The 21,065-nt window shown below is 41.9% G+C and overlaps 1 protein-coding gene across 1 annotated transcript in view; it reads right to left on the minus strand.

Moving 5' to 3' along the window:
• LOC110538879 (meteorin-like protein) overlaps positions 1 to 11,248 on the minus strand; it is a 29,443-nt gene extending 18,195 nt beyond the window's left edge. Inside the window, exon 1 of the mRNA XM_036939488.1 lies at positions 10,881 to 11,248. Coding sequence (XP_036795383.1) covers positions 10,881 to 11,176 — 296 coding nt within the window. The 5' untranslated portion in view covers positions 11,177 to 11,248. The remainder of the gene's footprint in view (positions 1 to 10,880) is intronic.
• Positions 11,249 to 21,065: the final 9,817 nt, after the last annotated feature.

The following is a 21,065-nucleotide window of genomic DNA, read 5'->3' on the forward strand; positions in this document are numbered from 1 at the left end:
CGACTGACTGCCTGGCAGGCTGCCTCAGGGTCGGAGAGAGGAGAGGGGGAGTCTAGAGACAGAACTGGATGAAGGGAGAGGAGAGAGAGGAGAGAGGAAGTCTAGAGACAGAACTGGATGAAGAGAGAGGAGAGAGGAGAGGGGGAGTCTAGAGACAGAACTGGATGAAGGGAGAGGAGAGAGGGGAGGGGGAGTCTAGAGACAGAACTGGATGAAGGGAGAGGAGAGAGGGGAGAGGGGGAGTCTAGAGACAGAACTGGATGAAGGGAGAGGAGAGAGGGGAGAGGGGGAGTCTAGAGACAGAACTGGATGAAGGGAGAGGAGAGAGGGGAGGGGGAGTCTAGAGACAGAACTGGATGAAGGGAGAGGAGAGAGGGGAGGGGGAGTCTAGAGACAGAACTGGATGAAGAGAGAGGAGAGAGGGGATAGGGGGAGTAGAGACATAACTTGATGAAGGGAGAGGAGAGAGGGGAGAGGGGGAGTCTAGAGACAGAACTGGATGAAGGGAGAGGAGAGAGGGGAGGGGGGAGGGGGAGTCTAGAGACAGAACTGGATGAAGGGAGAGGAGAGAGGGGAGGGGGAGTCTAGAGACAGAACTGGATGAAGAGAGAGGAGAGAGGGGAGAGGGGGAGTCTAGAGACAGAACTGGATGAAGGGAGAGGAGAGAGGGGAGAGGGGGAGTCTAGAGACAGAACTGGATGAAGAGAGAGGAGAGAGGGGAGAGGGGGAGTCTAGAGACAGAACTGGATGAAGGGAGAGGAGAGGGGGAGTCTAGAGACAGAACTGGATGAAGGGAGAGGAGAGAGGGGAGGGGGGAGGGGGAGTCTAGAGACAGAACTGGATGAAGGGAGAGGAGAGAGGGGAGGGGGAGTCTAGAGACAGAACTGGATGAAGAGAGAGGAGAGAGGGGAGAGGGGGAGTCTAGAGACAGAACTGGATGAAGAGAGAGGAGAGAGGGGAGAGGGGGAGTCTAGAGACAGAACTGGATGAAGGGAGAGGAGAGGGGGAGTCTAGAGACAGAACTGGATGAAGGGAGAGGAGAGAGGGGAGGGGGGAGGGGGAGTCTAGAGACAGAACTGGATGAAGGGAGAGGAGAGAGGGGAGGGGGAGTCTAGAGACAGAACTGGATGAAGAGAGAGGAGAGAGGGGAGAGGGGGAGTCTAGAGACAGAACTGGATGAAGGGAGAGGAGAGAGGGGAGAGGGGGAGTCTAGAGACAGAACTGGATGAAGGGAGAGGAGAGAGGGGAGGGGGAGTCTAGAGACAGAACTGGATGAAGGGAGAGGAGAGAGGGGAGGGGGAGTCTAGAGACATAACTGGATGAAGAGAGAGGAGAGAGGGGAGAGGGGGAGTCTAGAGACATAACTGGATGAAGGGAGAGGAGAGAGGGGAGAGGGGGAGTCTAGAGACAGAACTGGATGAAGGGAGAGGAGAGAGGGGAGGGGGGAGGGGGAGTCTAGAGACAGAACTGGATGAAGGGAGAGGAGAGAGGGGAGGGGGAGTCTAGAGACAGAACTGGATGAAGAGAGAGGAGAGAGGGGAGAGGGGGAGTCTAGAGACAGAACTGGATGAAGGGAGAGGAGAGAGGGGAGAGGGGGAGTCTAGAGACAGAACTGGATGAAGAGAGAGGAGAGAGGGGAGAGGGGGAGTCTAGAGACAGAACTGGATGAAGGGAGAGGAGAGGAGAGGGACAGGCTACATCCCAAATTGCACCCTATTCCCTATATAGTGCCATAGGCCCTGGTCAAAGGTAGTAAACTGTATAGAGAATAGGATGCCATTTTGGACACAGTAGAGCTGATTTAGACAACCAACGGCAGCAACAGTAACCAGGCTGCCAGGAGCCTCTGCTGAATGCAGGTCAATCAGACAAACCTCCCTTTGCAGCCGGGACAAAGGGACTGGAAGAGACATGTCCAGGCAGCACTCTGGACAGGACTGACCCCCTGGCGCCAGACAGGCAGCACTCTGGACAGGACTGACCCCCTGGCGCCAGACACACAGCACCACCAAACCACTCACTATACATACACACAGTGACAGTCAGTGTCGAAAATGGAACCCTGTTCGCTATTTAGCGCACTAGTCATGACCAGGGCCCATAACCCTAATCCCTATATAGTGCACTAGACATGACCAGGGCCCATAACCCTAATCCCTATATAGTGCACTAGACATGACCAGGGCCCACAGGGCTCTCTATAGGGAATAGGGAACCATTTGGGATGCTAACACAGAATGTAATGCATAATTGTTGAAGTCCTAGACTTGGCCCAAATCTGTCGCTCATATCATTCATAATCTGAAGTCCTAGACTAGGCCCAAATCTGTCGCTCATATCATTCATAATCTGAAGTCCTAGACTTGGCCCAAATCTGTCACTCATATCATTCATAATCTGAAGTCCTAGACTTGGCCCAAATCTGTCGCTCATATCATTCATAATCTGAAGTCCTAGACTTGGCCCAAATCTGTCACTCATATCATTCATAATCTGAAGTCCTAGACTTGGCCCAAATCTGTCGCTCATATCATTCATAATCTGAAGTCCTATACTAGGCCCAAATCTGTCACTCATATCATTCATAATCTGAAGTCCTAGACTTGGCCCAAATCTGTCACTCATATCATTCATTCATCATTCATTCATCATTTCGGAAAAGCTGACCACGACTCCATTTTGTTGATCCCTGCCTACAGACAGAAACTAAAACAAGAGGCTCCCACGCTGAGGTCTGTCCAACGCTGGTCCGACCAAGCTGACTCCACACTCCAAGACTGCTTCCATCACGTGGACTGGGAGATGTTTCGTATTGCGTCAGATAACAACATTGACGAATACGCTGATTCGGTGTGCGAGTTCATTAGAACGTGCATTGAAGATGTCGTTCCCATAGCAACGATTAAAACATTCCCTAACCAGAAACCGTGGATTGATGGCAGCATTCGTGTGAAACTGAAAGCGCGAACCACTGCTTTTAATCAGGGCAAGGTGTCTGGTAACATGACCGAATACAAACAGTGCAGCTATTCCCTCCGCAAGGCTATCAAACAAGCTAAGCGCCAGTACAGAGACAAAGTAGAATCTCAATTCAACGGCTCAGACACAAGAGGCATGTGGCAGGGTCTACAGTCAATCACGGACTACAGGAAGAAACCCAGCCCAGTCACGGACCAGGATGTCTTGCTCCCAGGCAGACTAAATCACTTTTTTGCCCGCTTTGAGGACAATACAGTGCCACTGACACGGCCTGCAACGAAAACATGCGGTCTCTCCTTCACTGCAGCCGAGGTGAGTAAGACATTTAAACGTGTTAACCCTCGCAAGGCTGCAGGCCCAGATGGCATCCCCAGCCGCGCCCTCAGAGCATGCGCAGACCAGCTGGCCGGTGTGTTTACGGACATATTCAATCAATCCCTATACCAGTCTGCTGTTCCCACATGCTTCAAGAGGGCCACCATTGTTCCTGTTCCCAAGAAAGCTAAGGTAACTGAGCTAAATGACTACCGCCCCGTAGCACTCACATCCGTCATCATGAAGTGCTTTGAGAGACTAGTCAAGGACCATATCACCTCCACCCTACCTGACACCCTAGACCCACTCCAATTTGCTTACCGCCCAAATAGGTCCACAGACGATGCAATCTCAACCACACTGCACACTGCCCTAACCCATCTGGACAAGAGGAATACCTATGTGAGAATGCTGTTCATCGACTACAGCTCGGCATTCAACACCATAGTACCCTCCAAGCTCGTCATCAAGCTCGAGACCCTGGGTCTCGACCCCGCCCTGTGCAACTGGGTACTGGACTTCCTGACGGGCCGCCCCCAGGTGGTGAGGGTAGGCAACAACATCTCCTCCCCGCTGATCCTCAACACTGGGGCCCCACAAGGTTGCGTTCTGAGCCCTCTCCTGTACTCCCTGTTCACCCACGACTGCGTGGCCACGCACGCCTCCAACTCAATCATCAAGTTTGCGGACGACACAACAGTGGTAGGCTTGATTACCAACAACGATGAGACGGCCTACAGGGAGGAGGTGAGGGCCCTCGGAGTGTGGTGTCAGGAAAACAACCTCACACTCAACGTCAACAAAACTAAGGAGATGATTGTGGACTTCAGGAAACAGCAGAGGGAACACCCCCCTATCCACATCGATGGAACAGTAGTGGAGAGGGTAGCAAGTTTTAAGTTCCTCGGCATACACATCACAGACAAACTGAATTGGTCCACTCACACAGACAGCATCGTGAAGAAGGCGCAGCAGCGCCTCTTCAACCTCAGGAGGCTGAAGAAATTCGTCTTGTCACCAAAAGCACTCACAAACTTCTACAGATGCACAATCGAGAGCATCCTGGCGGGCTGTATCACCGCCTGGTATGGCAACTGCATCGCCCTCAACCGTAAGGCTCTCCAGAGGGTAGTGAGGTCTGCACAACGCATCACCGGGGGCAAACTACCTGCCCTCCAGGACACCTACACCACCCGATGTCACAGGAAGGCCATAAAGATCATCAAGGACATCAACCACCCGAGCCACTGCCTGTTCACCCCGCTATCATCCAGAAGGCGAGGTCAGTACAGGTGCATCAAAGCTGGGACCGAGAGACTGAAAAACAGCTTCTATCTCAAGGCCATCAGACTGTTAAACAGCCACCACTAACACTGAGTGGCTGCTGCCAACACACTGACACTGACTCAACTCCAGCCACTTTAATAATGGGAATTGATGGGAAATGATGTAAATATATCACTAGCCACTTTAAACAATGCTACCTTATATAAATGTTACTTACCCTACATTATTCATCTCATATGCATACGTATATACTGTACTCTATATCATCGACGGTATCCTTATGTAATACATGTATCACTAGCCACTTTATACTATACTATGCCACTTTGTTTACATACTCATCTCATTTGTACATACTGTACCCGATACCATCTACTGTATCTTGCCTATGCTGCTCTGTACCATCACTCATTCATATATCCTTATGTACATATTCTTTATCCCCTTACACTGTGTACAAGACAGTAGTTTTGGAATTGTTAGTTAGATTACTTGTTATTACTGCATTGTCGGAACTAGAAGCACAAGCATTTCGCTACACTCGCATTAACATCTGCTAACCATGTGTATGTGACAAATAAAATTTGATTTGATTTGATTTGATTTAATCTGAAGTCCTATACTAGGCCCAAATCTGTCACTCATATCATTCATAATCTGAAGTCCTAGACTTGGCCCAAATCTGTCACTCATATCATTCATAATCTGAAGTCCTAGACTTGGCCCAAATCTGTAACTCATATCATTCATAATCTGAAGTCCTAGACTAGGCCCAAATCTGTCGCTCATATCATTCATAATCTGAAGTCCTAGACTAGGCCCAAATCTGTCACTCATATCATTCATAATCTGAAGTCCTAGACTAGGCCCAAATCTGTCGCTCATATCATTCATAATCTGAAGTCCTAGACTAGGCCCAAATCTGTAACTCATATCATTCATAATCTGAAGTCCTAGACTAGGCCCAAATCTGTCGCTCATATCATTCATAATCTGAAGTCCTAGACTAGGCCCAAATCTGTCACTCATATCATTCATAATCTGAAGTCCTAGACTAGGCCCAAATCTGTCGCTCATATCATTCATAATCTGAAGTCCTAGACTAGGCCCAAATCTGTCACTCATATCATTCATAATCTGAAGTCCTATACTAGGCCCAAATCTGTAACTCATATCATTCATAATCTGAAGTCCTATACTAGGCCCAAATCTGTCGCTCATATCATTCATAATCTGAAGTCCTATACTAGGCCCAAATCTGTAACTCATATCATTCATAATCTGAAGTCCTAGACTAGGCCCAAATCTGTAACTCATATCATTCATAATCTGAAGTCCTATACTAGGCCCAAATCTGTCACTCATATCATTCATAATCTGAAGTCCTATACTAGGCCCAAATCTGTAACTCATATCATTCATAATCTGAAGTCCTAGACTAGGCCCAAATCTGTCGCTCATATCATTCATAATCTGAAGTCCTAGACTAGGCCCAAATCTGTCACTCATATCATTCATAATCTGAAGTCCTAGACTAGGCCCAAATCTGTCGCTCATATCATTCATAATCTGAAGTCCTAGACTAGGCCCAAATCTGTCATTCAAAGCAAAGCCAAGCTATGAGGCAGGAAACGAGCAGCATACTTCTATTACCATATGGGTGCCATGCCAACAGCAACAGGCTGGTGGTTTGATGTTCTTGGTAGGAATGACCCCATTTAAAATGAAAACGAGATGGTGAAATATGAATAAGGCCCATTGATGTGAGGACCAGAGGAGAGCACATGTTGGTCATCATGACCCGACCAGCCTCTCCTCTCCTCAACACATTATCTTTAATTAACTCAGTTGAACTCTTCCACCGTCTCTAGTCTGCGTGTAATTAGAAGAGATTAGCTGAGAGGAGAGGTAATGAGCAACAGATTCCCTGGTACAGGCTCAAAGTAACTGCTTGTTAAGACTACTCCTCGGCTGGCTTAGAAGAGAAAACCACTTTCTCTCCATGCCACTGCACTTCACCCAATATATATTCACCCAATATATATTCACCCAATATATATTCACCCATTATATATTCACCCAATTGGATATTCACCCAATATATATTCACCCAATATATATTCACCCAATATATATTCACCTAATATATATTCACCTAATATATATTCACCCAATATATATTCACCCAATATATATTCACCCAATATATATTCACCTAATATATATTCACCCAATATATATTCACCCAATATATATTCACCCAATTGGATATTCACCCAATATATATTCACCCAATATATATTCACCTAATATATATTCACCCAATATATATTCACCTAATATATAGTCACCCAATATATATTCACCCAATATATATTCACCCAATATATATTCACCCAATTGGATATTCACCCAATATATATTCACCCAATATATATTCACCCAATTTATATTCACCCAATTGGATATTCACCCAATATATATTCACCCAATATATATTCACCCAATATATATTCACCCAATTTATATTCACCCAATTGGATATTCACCCAATATATATTCACCCAATTGGATATTCACCCAATATATATTCACCCAATATATATTCACCCAATATATATTCACCCAATTGGATATTCACCCAATATATATTCACCCAATATATATTCACCCAATTGGATATTCACCCAATATATATTCACCCAATTTATATTCACCCAATATATATTCACCCAATTTCACCCACAAGGTTTCATTAATTTATTTCACCAGGTCGGCCAGTTGAGAACAAGTATCTCATTTACAACTGCGACCTGGCCAAGATAACGCATAGCAGTGTGAGACACAAACAACACAGAGTTACACATAAACAAATGCACAGTCAATTACACAATAGAAAAGTCTATGTACAGCGTGTGCAAATGTAGTAAGAGTAGGGAGGTAAGGCAATAAATATGCCATAGTGGCAAAATAATTACAATTTAGCAATTAAACACTGGAGTGATAGATGTGCAGAAGATGAATGTGCAGGTAGAGATACTGGGGTGCAAAGGAGCAAAACAATAAATAACAATATGGGGATGAGGTAGTTGGATGGGCTATTTACAGATGGACTACGTACAGGTGCAATGATCTGTAAGCTGCTCTGACAGCTGATGTTTAAGTTAGTGAGGGAGATATGAGTCTCCAGCATCAGTGATTTTTGCAATTCGTTCCAGTCATTGGCAGCAGAGAACTGGAAGGAAAGGCGGCCAAAGTAATTGTTGGCTTTGGGGATGACCAGTGAAATATACCTGCTGGAGCGCGTGCTCCGTTTGGGTGTTGCTATGGTGACCAGTGAGCTGAGATAAGGCAGGGATTTACCTAGCAAAGACTTATAGATGACCTGGAACCTGTGGTTTGGCGACGAATATGAAGTGAGGGCCAGCCAACGAGAGCATACAGGTCGCAGTGGTGGGTAGGTTATAGGGCTTTAGTGACAAAACAGATGGCACTGTGATAGACTGCATCCAATTTGCTGAGTAGAGTGTTGGAGGCTATTTTGTAAATGACATCGCCGAAGTCAAGGATCGTCAGTTTTACGAGGGTATATTTGGCAGCGTGAGTGAAGGAGGCTTTGTTGCGAAATAGGAAGCTGATTCTAGATTTAATTTTGGATTGGAGATGCTTGATGTGAGCCTGGAAGGAGAGTTTACAGTCTAACCAGACACCTAGATATTTGTAGTTGTCATACAGAGTAGTGATGCTAGACCGGCGGGCAGGTGCGGGCAGCGATCGGTTGAATAGCATGCATTTAGTTTTACTTGCATTTAAGAGCAGTTGGAGGCCACGGAAGGAGAGTGGTATGGCATTGAAGCTCGTCTGGAGGTTTGTTAACACAGTGTCCAAAGAAGGGCCAGAAGTATACAGAATGGTGTCGTCTGCCTAGAGGTGGATCAGAGACTCACCAGCAGCAAGAGCAACATCATTGATGTATACAGAGAAAAGAGTCGGCCCGAGAATTGAACCCTGTGGCACCCACATAGAGACTGCCAGAGGTCCGGACAACAGGCCCTCTGATATAACATACTGAACTGTGTCTGAGAAATAGTTGGTGAACCAGGCAAGGCAGTCATTTGAGAAACCAAGACTGTTGAGTCTGCCGATAAGAATGCTGTGATTGACAGAGTCGAAAGCCCTGGCCAAGTCGATGAATATGGTTGCACAGTATTGTCCTTTATTGATGGTGGTTATGATATCATTTAGGACCTTGAGCGTGGCTGAGGTGCACCCATGACCAGCTCGGAAATCAGATTACATAGCGGAGAAGGTACGGTGGGATTAAAAATGGTCGGTGATCTGTTTGTTAACTTGGTTTTTGAAGACTTTAGAAAGGCAGGGCAGGATGGATATAGATCTATGACAGTTTGGGTCTACAGTGTCTCCCCTCCCCCTTTGAAGAGAGGGATGACCGCAGCAGCTTTCCAATCTTTAGGGATCTCAGACGATGTGAAAGAGAGGTTGAACAGGCTATTAATATTGGTTGCAACAATGGCAGCGGATCATTTTAGAAAGAGAGGGTCCAGATTGTATAACCCACTAGATTGTCTGTAATATATGATTTATAACCCACTAGATTGTCTGTAATATATGATTTATAACCCACTAGATTGTCTGTAATATATGATTTATAACCCTCTAGATTGTCTGTAATATATGATTTATAACCCTCTAGATTGTCTGTAATATATGATTTATAACCCTCTAGATTGTCTGTAATAGATTATTTATAACCCTCTAGATTGTCTGTAATATATGATTTATAACCCACTAGATTGTCTGTAATATATGATGTATAACCCTCTAGATTGTCTGTAATATATGATTTATAACCCACTAGATTGTCTGTAATATATGATTTATAACCCTCTAGATTGTCTGTAATATATGATTTATAACCCACTAGATTGTCTGTAATATATGATTTATAACCCTCTAGATTGTCTGTAATATATGATTTATAACCCTCTAGATTGTCTGTAATAGATTATTTATAACCCTCTAGATTGTCTGTAATATATGATTTATAACCCACTAGATTGTCTGTAATAGATTATGTATGAAGACAAATAATGTTTTTACCTCTATAACATCAACATTTATTTGTGTTAATCTATTTAACTATTTAAGTCAGTTAAGAACAAATTCGTATTTACAATGACGGCCTACCGCCAGGAGTAATTTAATACCTACATTGAGCATAATGTCATGTGTTGCTGCCTTGCTGTGTTGTTGTCTTAGGTCTCTCTTTATGTATTGTTGTGTTGTCTCTCTTATCGTGATGTGTGTTTTACCCTATATTTTCATTGAATTGATTTTTATTTTAATCCCAGCCCCCGTCCCCGCAGGAGGCATTTTGCCTTTTGGTAGGTCGTCATTGTAAGTAAGACTTTTTTTCTGAACTGACTTGCCTAGTTAAATAAATAAATGTTAAATAAATAAAATATTAGAGGCATTCACAAAGTGTCAAACTTCACGAGGTGCCAAAAATCAAGTACTAAAGCCTCTTACTATATCACTATTTAAGCCATGGTGTTGCTTCTAAAAAGAGGGACTCGAATTTTATAACAAGTGAAGGGAAGGAAGAACCGAAAGGGAAAAATGGTGTGCTCAAGTTGAGATGTATAAATGTATACAAGGTAGGCTGTTATAGACGTTGTGAGGAGCCACCTCAAACTGTACTTTTACTGATGCGTCACTGTGTTTATTCATGAAACAATGTATACATTTCCATTTGATCATTGAACTGTATCAACATTAAACGTCATCCTAAAAGTGTTATTAGAACGCCTCGGGTTGAAAAAAAGGGTCCATTTCAGTTGAATATGAATGTTTTAAAAATATAATTAGATTTTTGTTTTAAAGTAATAATCTCAAAACCATTATCATGTTGTAAACATAAAAAAAGAGAGATAAATCTCCGCGCTTTGGAGTCCTTGACAGAAGTCGCATTCCACAGACCTGACTCAAGGTGATCATTCAGTAAGAGGGAAAAATTTGTGTAATTCACCTCTCAGGAGAGAATGGATAACTAATTCTCTATTTAGTTTATTACATTATAACAATCTCTTCACCGGTCGGCCTTGGATTAAAAAAAACACTGACGCATTCACCATTCTGTAACTTTAATTTCCACAAATCGAAGCATTCAAATCTAAATGGTAGCCTAGAAATAGTTCGTCTGCACAGCTCCTTTTCAATTCGACCATTATGAACAAGCAGTTCATGAAATAATAATAGTTACAAAGAAGAACTCTCACCTGCCCTTCCAACTACACTGATCGCTGGAGTATTGAGAGAACGCTATCCGACACAGCAGGAGGACCGATAACAAGTATGCTAAAATCGGTGTCAGCATGTTTAATCCCACCGCTGTTGCTCCGAGCGCAACACGTTCCTTCTTCTCAACTAAAACAACCAAATCCACCCGCGTAACTCCAACGACATAACGTCCCCATCGGTTCTGGTCGCCTGTTGAAATGTCTTCGAATGTTCTTTTCTTCCCGTAAAAGCCAGTAGAACCGTGAAAAAAAAGCGTTATTTCAGTAAGGACCATCCACCGTATCGTAACCTACAACCGACAGCGGCTACTTGCATTCCTCTACTGGAAGTTCAGTGAGTGAATTTCTCCGAGGTCTTCTCACGTCACTCCCCTTCACCAAGCAGATCCGCACGCATGCGCAATGTCTTCTCGGCTAGATCTTGGAAGTCTGTTTCTATAATGACAAAATCTCACCGAGGCTAGTATCTACTTACTAGGAATTGATAAATGATACATTACAAAGTCTACAGTCGAAATAACCCTCCGGTGAAAGTTTGGGTAAATTGACTGAGTAATCTGTGGTTCATTAACTTTTCCTTTCCAAAAGTGCCCCTCGTCATTCCAATTCTACTTGATATTTGTTGTCAGTCATTCGTTATGATGACATATGTGGGTACAACCATATTGTTCTGTTACATTTGATGGGCTGTCATAAATATATGTGGGTACAACCATATTGTTGTTACATTTGATGGGCTGTCATAAATATATAGTCCTCTGGGAAGTTTTTATTTTGAAACAAGATATAAGTGTGTTTTTCCAACTGAACTACACACACACACACACATAATCAGATATTTAAAAAAAAACTGAAACCCGTTAGACAGGAAACTAGAGTTGTTTGAGACAAGGGAAACTAGAGTTGTTTGAGACAAGGGGAAACTAGAGCTGTTTGAGACAAGGGAAACTAGAGTTGTTTGAGACAAGGGAAACTAGAGCTGTTTGAGACAAGGGAAACTAGAGCTGTTTGAGACAAGGGAAACTAGAGCTGTTTGAGACAAGGGAAACTAGAGCTGTTTGAGACAAGGGAAACTAGAGCTGTTTGAGACAAGGGAAACTAGAGCTTTTTGAGACAGGCACTTTAATCTCTGATTTCTTTGGACATGTGTGTGTGTGTGTGTGTGTGTGTGTGTGTGTGTGTGTGTGTGTGTGTGTGTGTGTGTGTGTGTGTGTGTGTGTGTGTGTGTGTGTGTGTGTGTGTGTGTGTGTGTGTGTGTGTGTGTGTGTGTGTGTGTGTGTGTGTGTGTGTGTGTATTTGTATTGGTCTTGCTACATTGTTGCAGCATGTTGTCAGGGCACAGTGACTAGACCCTAGCTGTTGTAATGTAATCATGATGCGTGTTGGGACACGCTGTCTGGGAGTCAACCCCACAACAATGACACCTGCCTCCACAGCCACACTGACACCTGTATAGCTTTAACAACTATTATGAATGTGTGAAACCGAGGTTAGAAAGAGTGAGAGACCGACATGTACAGTTGAAGTCGGAAGTTTACCTACACTTAGGTTGGAGTCATTAAAACAAGTTTTTCAACCACTCCACAAGTTTCTTGTTAACAAACTATAGTTTTGGCAAGTCGGTTAGGACCGATAAAAGTCATTTTTCCAACAATTGTTTACAGACAGATTATTTCACTTATAATTCGCTGTATCACAATTCCAGTGGGTCAGAAGTTTACATACACTAAGTTGACTGTGCCTTTAAACAGCTTGGAAAATTCCAGAAATTATGTCATGGCTTTAGAAGCTTCTGATAGGCCAATTGACATCATTTGAGTCAATTGGAGGTGTACCTGTGGATGTATTTCAAGGCCAACCTTCAAACTCAGTGCCCCTTTGCTTGACATCATGGGAAAATCAAAAGTAATCCGCCAAGACCACAAGTCTGGTTCATCCTTGGGAGCAATTTCCAAATGCCTGAAGGTACCACGTTCATCTGTATAAACAATAGTACGCAAGTATAAACACCATGTGACCACGCAGCCGTCATACCACTCAGGAAGGAGATGCGTTCTGTCTCCTAGAGATGAACATACTTTGGTGTGAAAAGTGAAAATCAATCCCAGAACATCAAGGACCTTGTGAAGATGCTGGAGGAAACAGGGGCGGCAGGGTAGCCTAGTGGTTAGAGCGTTGGACTTGTAACTGGAAGTTTGCGAGTTCAAACCCCCGAGCTGACAAGGTAAATCTGTCGTTCTGCCCCTGAACAGGCAGTTAACCCACTGTTCCTAGACCAGTTAACCCACTGTTCCTAGATCAGTTAACCCACTGTTCCTAGGCCAGTTAACCCACTGTTCCTAGACCAGTTAACCCACTGTTCCTAGACCAGTTAACCCACTGTTCCTAGACCAGTTAACCCACTGTTCCTAGACCAGTTAACCCACTGTTCCTAGATCAGTTAACCCACTGTTCCTAGGCCAGTTAACCCACTGTTCCTAGACCAGTTAACCCACTGTTCCTAGACCAGTTAACCCACTGTTCCTAGACCAGTTAACCCACTGGTTAAATAAAGGTAAAATAAATAAAAAATGTACAGAAGTATCTATATCCACAGTAAAACAAGTCCTATATTGACATAACCTGAAAGGCTGCTCAGCAAGGAAGAAGCCACTGCTCCAAAGCCGCCATAAAAAAGCCAGACTGCGCTATGCAACTGCACATGGGGACAAAGATTGTACTTTTTGGAGAAATGTCCTCTGGTCTGATGAAATAAAAATAGAACTGTTTGGCCATAATGACCATTGTTATGTTTGGAGGAAAAATGGGGAGGCTTGCAAGCCAAAGAACACCATCCCAACTGTGAAGCACGGGGGTGGCAGCATAATGTTGTAAGGGGGGCTTTGCTGCAGGAGGGACTGGTACACTTCACAAAATAGATGGCATCATGAGGCAGGAAAATTATGTGGATATATTGAAGCAACATCTCAAGACATCAGTCAGGAAGTTTAAGCTTGGTTGGAAATGGGTCTTCCAAATGGACCATGACCCCAAGCATACTTCCAACGATGTGGCAAAAATAGCTTACGGACAACAAAGTCAAGGTATTGGAGTGGCCATCACAAAGCCCCGACCTCAATCCTATAGAACATGTGTGGGCAAAACTGAAAAAGTGTGTGCAAGCAAGGAGGCCTACAAACCTGACTCAGTTACACCAGGTTTGTCAGGAGGAATGGGCCAAAATTCACCCAACTTATTGTGGGAAGCTTGTGGAAGGCTACCCAAAATGTTTGACCCAGGTTAAACTATTTAAAGTCAATGCTACCAAATACTAATTGAGTGTATGTAAACTTCTGACCCACTGGGAATGTGATGAATGAAATAACAGCTGAAATAAATCATTCTCTCAACTATTATTCTGACATTTCACATTCTTAAAATAAAGTGGTGATCCTAACTGACCTAAGACAGGGAATTTTTACTAGGATTAAATGTCAGGAATTGTGAAAAACAGAGTTAAGGTGTATGTAAACTTCCGATTTCAACTGTATATATCAACGACTTGGCGAGGGCACTAGAACAGTCTGCAGCACCCGGCCTCACCCTATTAGAATCTGAAGTTAAATGTCTGCTGTTTGCTGATGATCTGGTGCCTCTGTCCCCAACCAAGGAGGGCCTACAGCAGCACCTAGTTCTGTCCCCAACCAAGGAGGGCCTACAGCAGCACCTAGATCTGTCCCCCACCAAGGAGGGCCAACAGCAGAACCTAGATCTTCTGCACAGATTCTGTCAGACCTGGGCCCTGACAGTAAATCGCAGTAAGACAAAAATAATGGTGTTCCAAAAAAGGTCCAGTCACCAGGACCACAAATACAAATTCAATCTAGACAAATTTGCCCTAGAACACATGAAAAACTATACAAACCTTGGCCTAAACATCAGCATCACAGGTAACTTCCACAAAGCTGTGAACGATCTGAGAGACAAGGCAAGAAGGGTCTTCTACACCATCAAAAGGAACATAAAATTCGACATACCAATTAGGATAAAAACACTTGAATCAGTTATAGAACCTATTATCCTTTATGGTTGTGAGGTCTGGGGTCCGCTCACCAACCAAGAATTCACTAAATGGGACAGACACTAAACTGAGACTCTGCATATTGAATTCTGCAAAAACGTCCCCTGTGTACAACACCAAATAATGCATGCAGAGCAGAATTAGGCCGATACCCACTAATTAACAAAATCCAGAAAAGAGCTGTTCATTTCTACAACCACCTAATAGGAAGTTTCCCAAAACTTCCTTAACAAAGCCATCACCTACAGAGAGTTGAACCTGGAGAAGAGTCCTGTAAGCAAGCTGGACAGCAGCACAATTAGACCCAACCAAATCATGAGGAAACAAAAAGATAATTACTTGACACATTGGAAAGAATTAACAAAAAAACTGAGCAAACTGGAATGTTATTCGGCCCTAAACAGAGAGTTCACTGTGGCAGAATACCTGACCACTGTGACTGACCCAAACTTAAGGAAAGCTATGTACAGAGTCAGGGAGCAGAGCCCTGCAATTGAGAGAGGCCGCCGCAGGCAGAACTGGCTCTCAAGAGAAGACAGGCTATGTGCAACACTGCCCACAAAATTAGGTGGAAACTGAGCTGTACTTCCTAACCTCCTGCCAAGTGTATGACCATATTAGAGGCACATATTTCTCTCAGATTACACAGACCCACAAAAAAAAATCAAAAACAAACCCAATTTTGATAAATTCACATATTTATTGGGTGAAATACCACAGTGTGACATTACAGCAGCAATATTTGTGAGCTGTTGACACAAGAAACCAGTGAAGAACAAACACCATTGTAAATACAACCTATATTTATGTTTATTAATTTTCCCTTTTGTACTTTAACTATTTGTACATCGTTACAGCACTGTATATAGACATAATATGACATTAACAATGTCTTCATTCCTTTGTAACTTCTGTGAGTGTAATGTTTACTGTTCATTTTTATTGTTTATGTCACTTTTGTTTATTATCTATTTCACTTGCTTTGGCAATGTAAACATATGTTACCCATGCCAATAAAGCCCTTTGAATTGAATTTCATTGAGAGAGAGCTAAATCCCCTACAACCCATTACCAATATAATACAGTACAATACCATATCCAATCCACCACACATTTTACAACTGTGGGCAATTTTTCCCCCTGTGACTTCCTCTCTAAATATTTTATAATGCCTAATTGCTGCACAACCTAAAACGTTTACAGTTGTTGTTGTTGTTTTAAAGTGGGACAGTAGTTAGTTGTTTTAAAGTGGGACAGTAGTTAGTTGTTTTAAAGTGGGACAGTAGTTAGTTGGTTTATAGTGGGACAGTAGTTAGATGTTTTAAAGTGGGACAGTAGTTAGTTGGTTTATAGTGGGACAGTAGTTAGATGTTTTAAAGTGGGACAGTAGTTAGATGTTTTATAGTGGGACAGTAGTTAGTTGGTTTATAGTGGGACAGTAGTTAGTTGTTTTAAAGTGGGACAGTAGTTAGTTGTTTTAAAGTGGGACAGTAGTTAGTTGGTTTATAGTGGGACAGTAGTTAGATGTTTTAAAGTGGGACAGTAGTTAGTTGTTTTAAAGTGGGACAGTAGTTAGTTGGTTTAAAGTGGGACAGTAGTTAGTTGTTTTAAAGTGGGACAGTAGTTAGTTGGTTTAAAGTGGGACAGTTGGTTTAAAGTGGGACAGTAGTTAGTTGTTTTAAAGTGGGGCAGTAGTTAGTTGGTTTAAAGTGGGACAGTTGGTTTAAAGTGGGACAGTTGTTTTAAAGTGGGACAGTAGTTAGTTGGTTTATAGTGGGACAGTAGTTAGATGTTTTAAAGTGGGACAGTAGTTAGTTGTTTTACAGTGGGACAGTAGTTAGATGTTTTAAAGTGGGACAGTAGTTAGTTGGTTTAAAGTGGGACAGTATTTAGTTGGTTTATAGTGGGACAGTAGTTAGATGTTTTAAAGTGGGACAGTAGTTAGTTGTTTTAAAGTGGGACAGTAGTTAGTTGTTTTAAAGTGGGACAGTTGGTTTAAAGTGGGACAGTAGTTAGTTGTTTTAAAGTGGGACAGTAGTTAGTTGGTTTAAAGTGGGGCAGTAGTTAGTTGGTTTAAAGTCGGACAGTAGTTAGTTGTTTTATAGTGAGACAGTAGTTAGTTGTTTTAAAGTGGGACAGTTGGTTTAAAGTGGGACAGTAGTTAGTGGTTTTAAAGTGGGAGAGTAGTTAGTTGGTTTAAAGTTGGACAGTAGTTAGTTGTTTTAAAGTGGGACAGTAGTTAGTTGTTTTAAAGTGAGACAGTAGTTAGTTGTTTTATAGTGAGACAGTAGTTAGTTGTTTTAAAGTGGGACAGTTGGTTTAAAGTGGGACAGTAGTTAGTGGTTTTAAAGTGGGAGAGTAGTTAGTTGGTTTAAAGTGGGACAGTAGTTAGTTGTTTTAAAGTGGGACAGTAGTTAGTTGTTTTAAAGTGGGATAGTAGTTAGTTGTTTTAAAGGGGGAGAGTAGTTAGTTGTTTTAAAGTGGGACAGTTGTTTTAAAGTGAGACAGTAGTTAGTTGTTTTAAAGTGGGACAGTAGTTAGTTGTTTTAAAGTGGGACAGTAGTTAGTTGGTTTAAAGTGGGACAGTAGTTAGTTGTTTTAAAGTGGGACAGTAGTTAGTTGGTTTAAAGTGGGACAGTTGGTTTAAAGTGGGACAGTAGTTAGTTGTTTTAAAGTGGGGCAGTAGTTAGTTGGTTTAAAGTGGGACAGTTGGTTTAAAGTGGGACAGTTGTTTTAAAGTGGGACAGTAGTTAGTTGGTTTATAGTGGGACAGTAGTTAGATGTTTTAAAGTGGGACAGTAGTTAGTTGTTTTACAGTGGGACAGTAGTTAGATGTTTTAAAGTGGGACAGTAGTTAGTTGGTTTAAAGTGGGACAGTATTTAGTTGGTTTATAGTGGGACAGTAGTTAGTTGTTTTAAAGTGGGACAGTAGTTAGTTGTTTTAAAGTGGGACAGTTGGTTTAAAGTGGGACAGTAGTTAGTTGTTTTAAAGTGGGACAGTAGTTAGTTGTTTTAAAGTGAGACAGTAGTTAGGTTATAAAGTGGGACAGTAGTTAGTTGGTTTAAAGTGGGACAGTAGTTAGTTGTTTTAAAGTGGGACAGTAGTTAGTTGGTTTAAAGTGGGACAGTAGTTAGTTGGTTTAAAGTGGGACAGTAGTTAGTTGTTTTAAAGTGGGATAGTAGTTAGTTGGTTTAAAGTGGGACAGTTGTTTTAAAGTGGGACAGTTGGTTTAAAGTGGGACAGTAGTTAGTTGTTTTAAAGTGGGACAGTAGTTAGTTGGTTTAAAGTGGGACAGTTTGTTTAAAGTGGGACAGTAGTTAGTTGTTTTAAAGTGGGACAGTTGGTTTAAAGTGGGACAGTAGTTAGTTGGTTTAAAGTGGGACAGTAGTTAGTTGGTTTAAAGTGGGACAGTAGTTAGTTGTTTTATAGTGAGACAGTAGTTACTTGTTTTATAGTGGGACAGTAGTTAGTTGGTTTAAAGTGGGGCAGTAGTTAGTTGGTTTAAAGTGGGACAGTAGTTAGTTGTTTTAAAGTGGGACAGTTGGTTTAAAGTGGGGCAGTAGTTAGTTGTTTTAAAGTGGGACAGTTGGTTTAAAGTGGGACAGTAGTTAGTTGGTTTAAAGTGGGGCAGTAGTTAGTTGTTTTATAGTGGGACAGTAGTTAGTTGTTTTATAGTGAGACAGTAGTTAGTTGTTTTAAAGTGGGACAGTAGTTAGTTGGTTTATAGTGGGACAGTAGTTAGTTGTTTTAAAGTGGGACAGTAGTTAGTTGGTTTATAGTGGGGCAGTAGTTAGTTGTTTTAAAGGGGGACAGTAGTTAGTTGTTTTAAAGTGGGACAGTAGTTAGTTGTTTTATAGTGGGACAGTAGTTAGTTGGTTTAAAGTGGGACAGTTGTTAGTTGGTTTATAGTGGAACAGTAGTTAGTTGGTTTATAGTGGGACAGTAGTTAGATGTTTTAAAGTGGGACAGTAGTTAGATGTTTTATAGTGGGACAGTAGTTAGTTGGTTTATAGTGGGACAGTAGTTAGTTGGTTTAAAGTGGGACAGTAGTTAGTTGTTTTAAAGTGGGACATTAGTTAGTTGGTTTATAGTGGGACAGTAGTTAGATGTTTTAAAGTGGGACAGTAGTTAGTTGTTTTAAAGTGGGACAGTAGTTAGTTGGTTTAAAGTGGGACAGTAGTTAGTTGGTTTAAAGTGGGACAGTAGTTAGTTGGTTTAAAGTGGGACAGTTGGTTTAAAGTGGGACAGTAGTTAGTTGTTTTAAAGTGGGGCAGTAGTTAGTTGGTTTAAAGTGGGACAGTTGGTTTAAAGTGGGACAGTTGTTTTAAAGTGGGACAGTAGTTAGTTGGTTTATAGTGGGACAGTAGTTAGATGTTTTAAAGTGGGACAGTAGTTAGTTGTTTTACAGTGGGACAGTAGTTAGATGTTTTAAAGTGGGACAGTAGTTAGTTGGTTTAAAGTGGGACAGTATTTAGTTGGTTTATAGTGGGACAGTAGTTAGATGTTTTAAAGTGGGACAGTAGTTAGTTGTTTTAAAGTGGGACAGTAGTTAGTTGTTTTAAAGTGGGACAGTTGGTTTAAAGTGGGACAGTAGTTAGTTGTTTTAAAGTGGGACAGTAGTTAGTTGGTTTAAAGTGGGGCAGTAGTTAGTTGGTTTAAAGTCGGACAGTAGTTAGTTGTTTTATAGTGAGACAGTAGTTAGTTGTTTTAAAGTGGGACAGTTGGTTTAAAGTGGGACAGTAGTTAGTTGTTTTAAAGTGGGAGAGTAGTTAGTTGGTTTAAAGTTGGACAGTAGTTAGTTGTTTTAAAGTGGGACAGTAGTTAGTTGTTTTAAAGTGAGACAGTAGTTAGTTGTTTTATAGTGAGACAGTAGTTAGTTGTTTTAAAGTGGGACAGTTGGTTTAAAGTGGGACAGTAGTTAGTGGTTTTAAAGTGGGAGAGTAGTTAGTTGGTTTAAAGTGGGACAGTAGTTAGTTGTTTTAAAGTGGGACAGTAGTTAGTTGTTTTAAAGTGGGATAGTAGTTAGTTGTTTTAAAGGGGGAGAGTAGTTAGTTGTTTTAAAGTGGGACAGTTGTTTTAAAGTGAGACAGTAGTTAGTTGTTTTAAAGTGGGACAGTAGTTAGTTGTTTTAAAGTGGGACAGTAGTTAGTTGGTTTAAAGTGGGACAGTAGTTAGTTGTTTTAAAGTGGGACAGTAGTTAGTTGGTTTAAAGTGGGACAGTTGGTTTAAAGTGGGACAGTAGTTAGTTGTTTTAAAGTGGGGCAGTAGTTAGTTGGTTTAAAGTGGGACAGTTGGTTTAAAGTGGGACAGTTGTTTTAAAGTGGGACAGTAGTTAGTTGGTTTATAGTGGGACAGTAGTTAGATGTTTTAAAGTGGGACAGTAGTTAGTTGTTTTACAGTGGGACAGTAGTTAGATGTTTTAAAGTGGGACAGTAGTTAGTTGGTTTAAAGTGGGACAGTATTTAGTTGGTTTATAGTGGGACAGTAGTTAGATGTTTTAAAGTGGGACAGTAGTTAGTTGTTTTAAAGTGGGACAGTAGTTAGTTTTTTTAAAGTGGGACAGTTGGTTTAAAGTGGGACAGTAGTTAGTTGTTTTAAAGTGGGACAGTAGTTAGTTGTTTTAAAGTGAGACAGTAGTTAGGTTATAAAGTGGGACAGTAGTTAGTTGGTTTAAAGTGGGACAGTAGTTAGTTGTTTTAAAGTGGGACAGTAGTTAGTTGGTTTAAAGTGGGACAGTAGTTAGTTGGTTTAAAGTGGGACAGTAGTTAGTTGTTTTAAAGTGGGATAGTAGTTAGTTGGTTTAAAGTGGGACAGTTGTTTTAAAGTGGGACAGTTGGTTTAAAGTGGGACAGTAGTTAGTTGTTTTAAAGTGGGACAGTAGTTAGTTGGTTTAAAGTGGGACAGTTTGTTTAAAGTGGGACAGTAGTTAGTTGTTTTAAAGTGGGACAGTTGGTTTAAAGTGGGACAGTAGTTAGTTGGTTTAAAGTGGGACAGTAGTTAGTTGGTTTAAAGTGGGACAGTAGTTAGTTGTTTTATAGTGAGACAGTAGTTACTTGTTTTATAGTGGGACAGTAGTTAGTTGGTTTAAAGTGGGGCAGTAGTT

This window comes from Oncorhynchus mykiss, chromosome 12 (genome assembly GCF_013265735.2).
Source record: "Oncorhynchus mykiss isolate Arlee chromosome 12, USDA_OmykA_1.1, whole genome shotgun sequence".
Taxonomy (NCBI): Eukaryota; Metazoa; Chordata; class Actinopteri; order Salmoniformes; family Salmonidae; genus Oncorhynchus; species Oncorhynchus mykiss.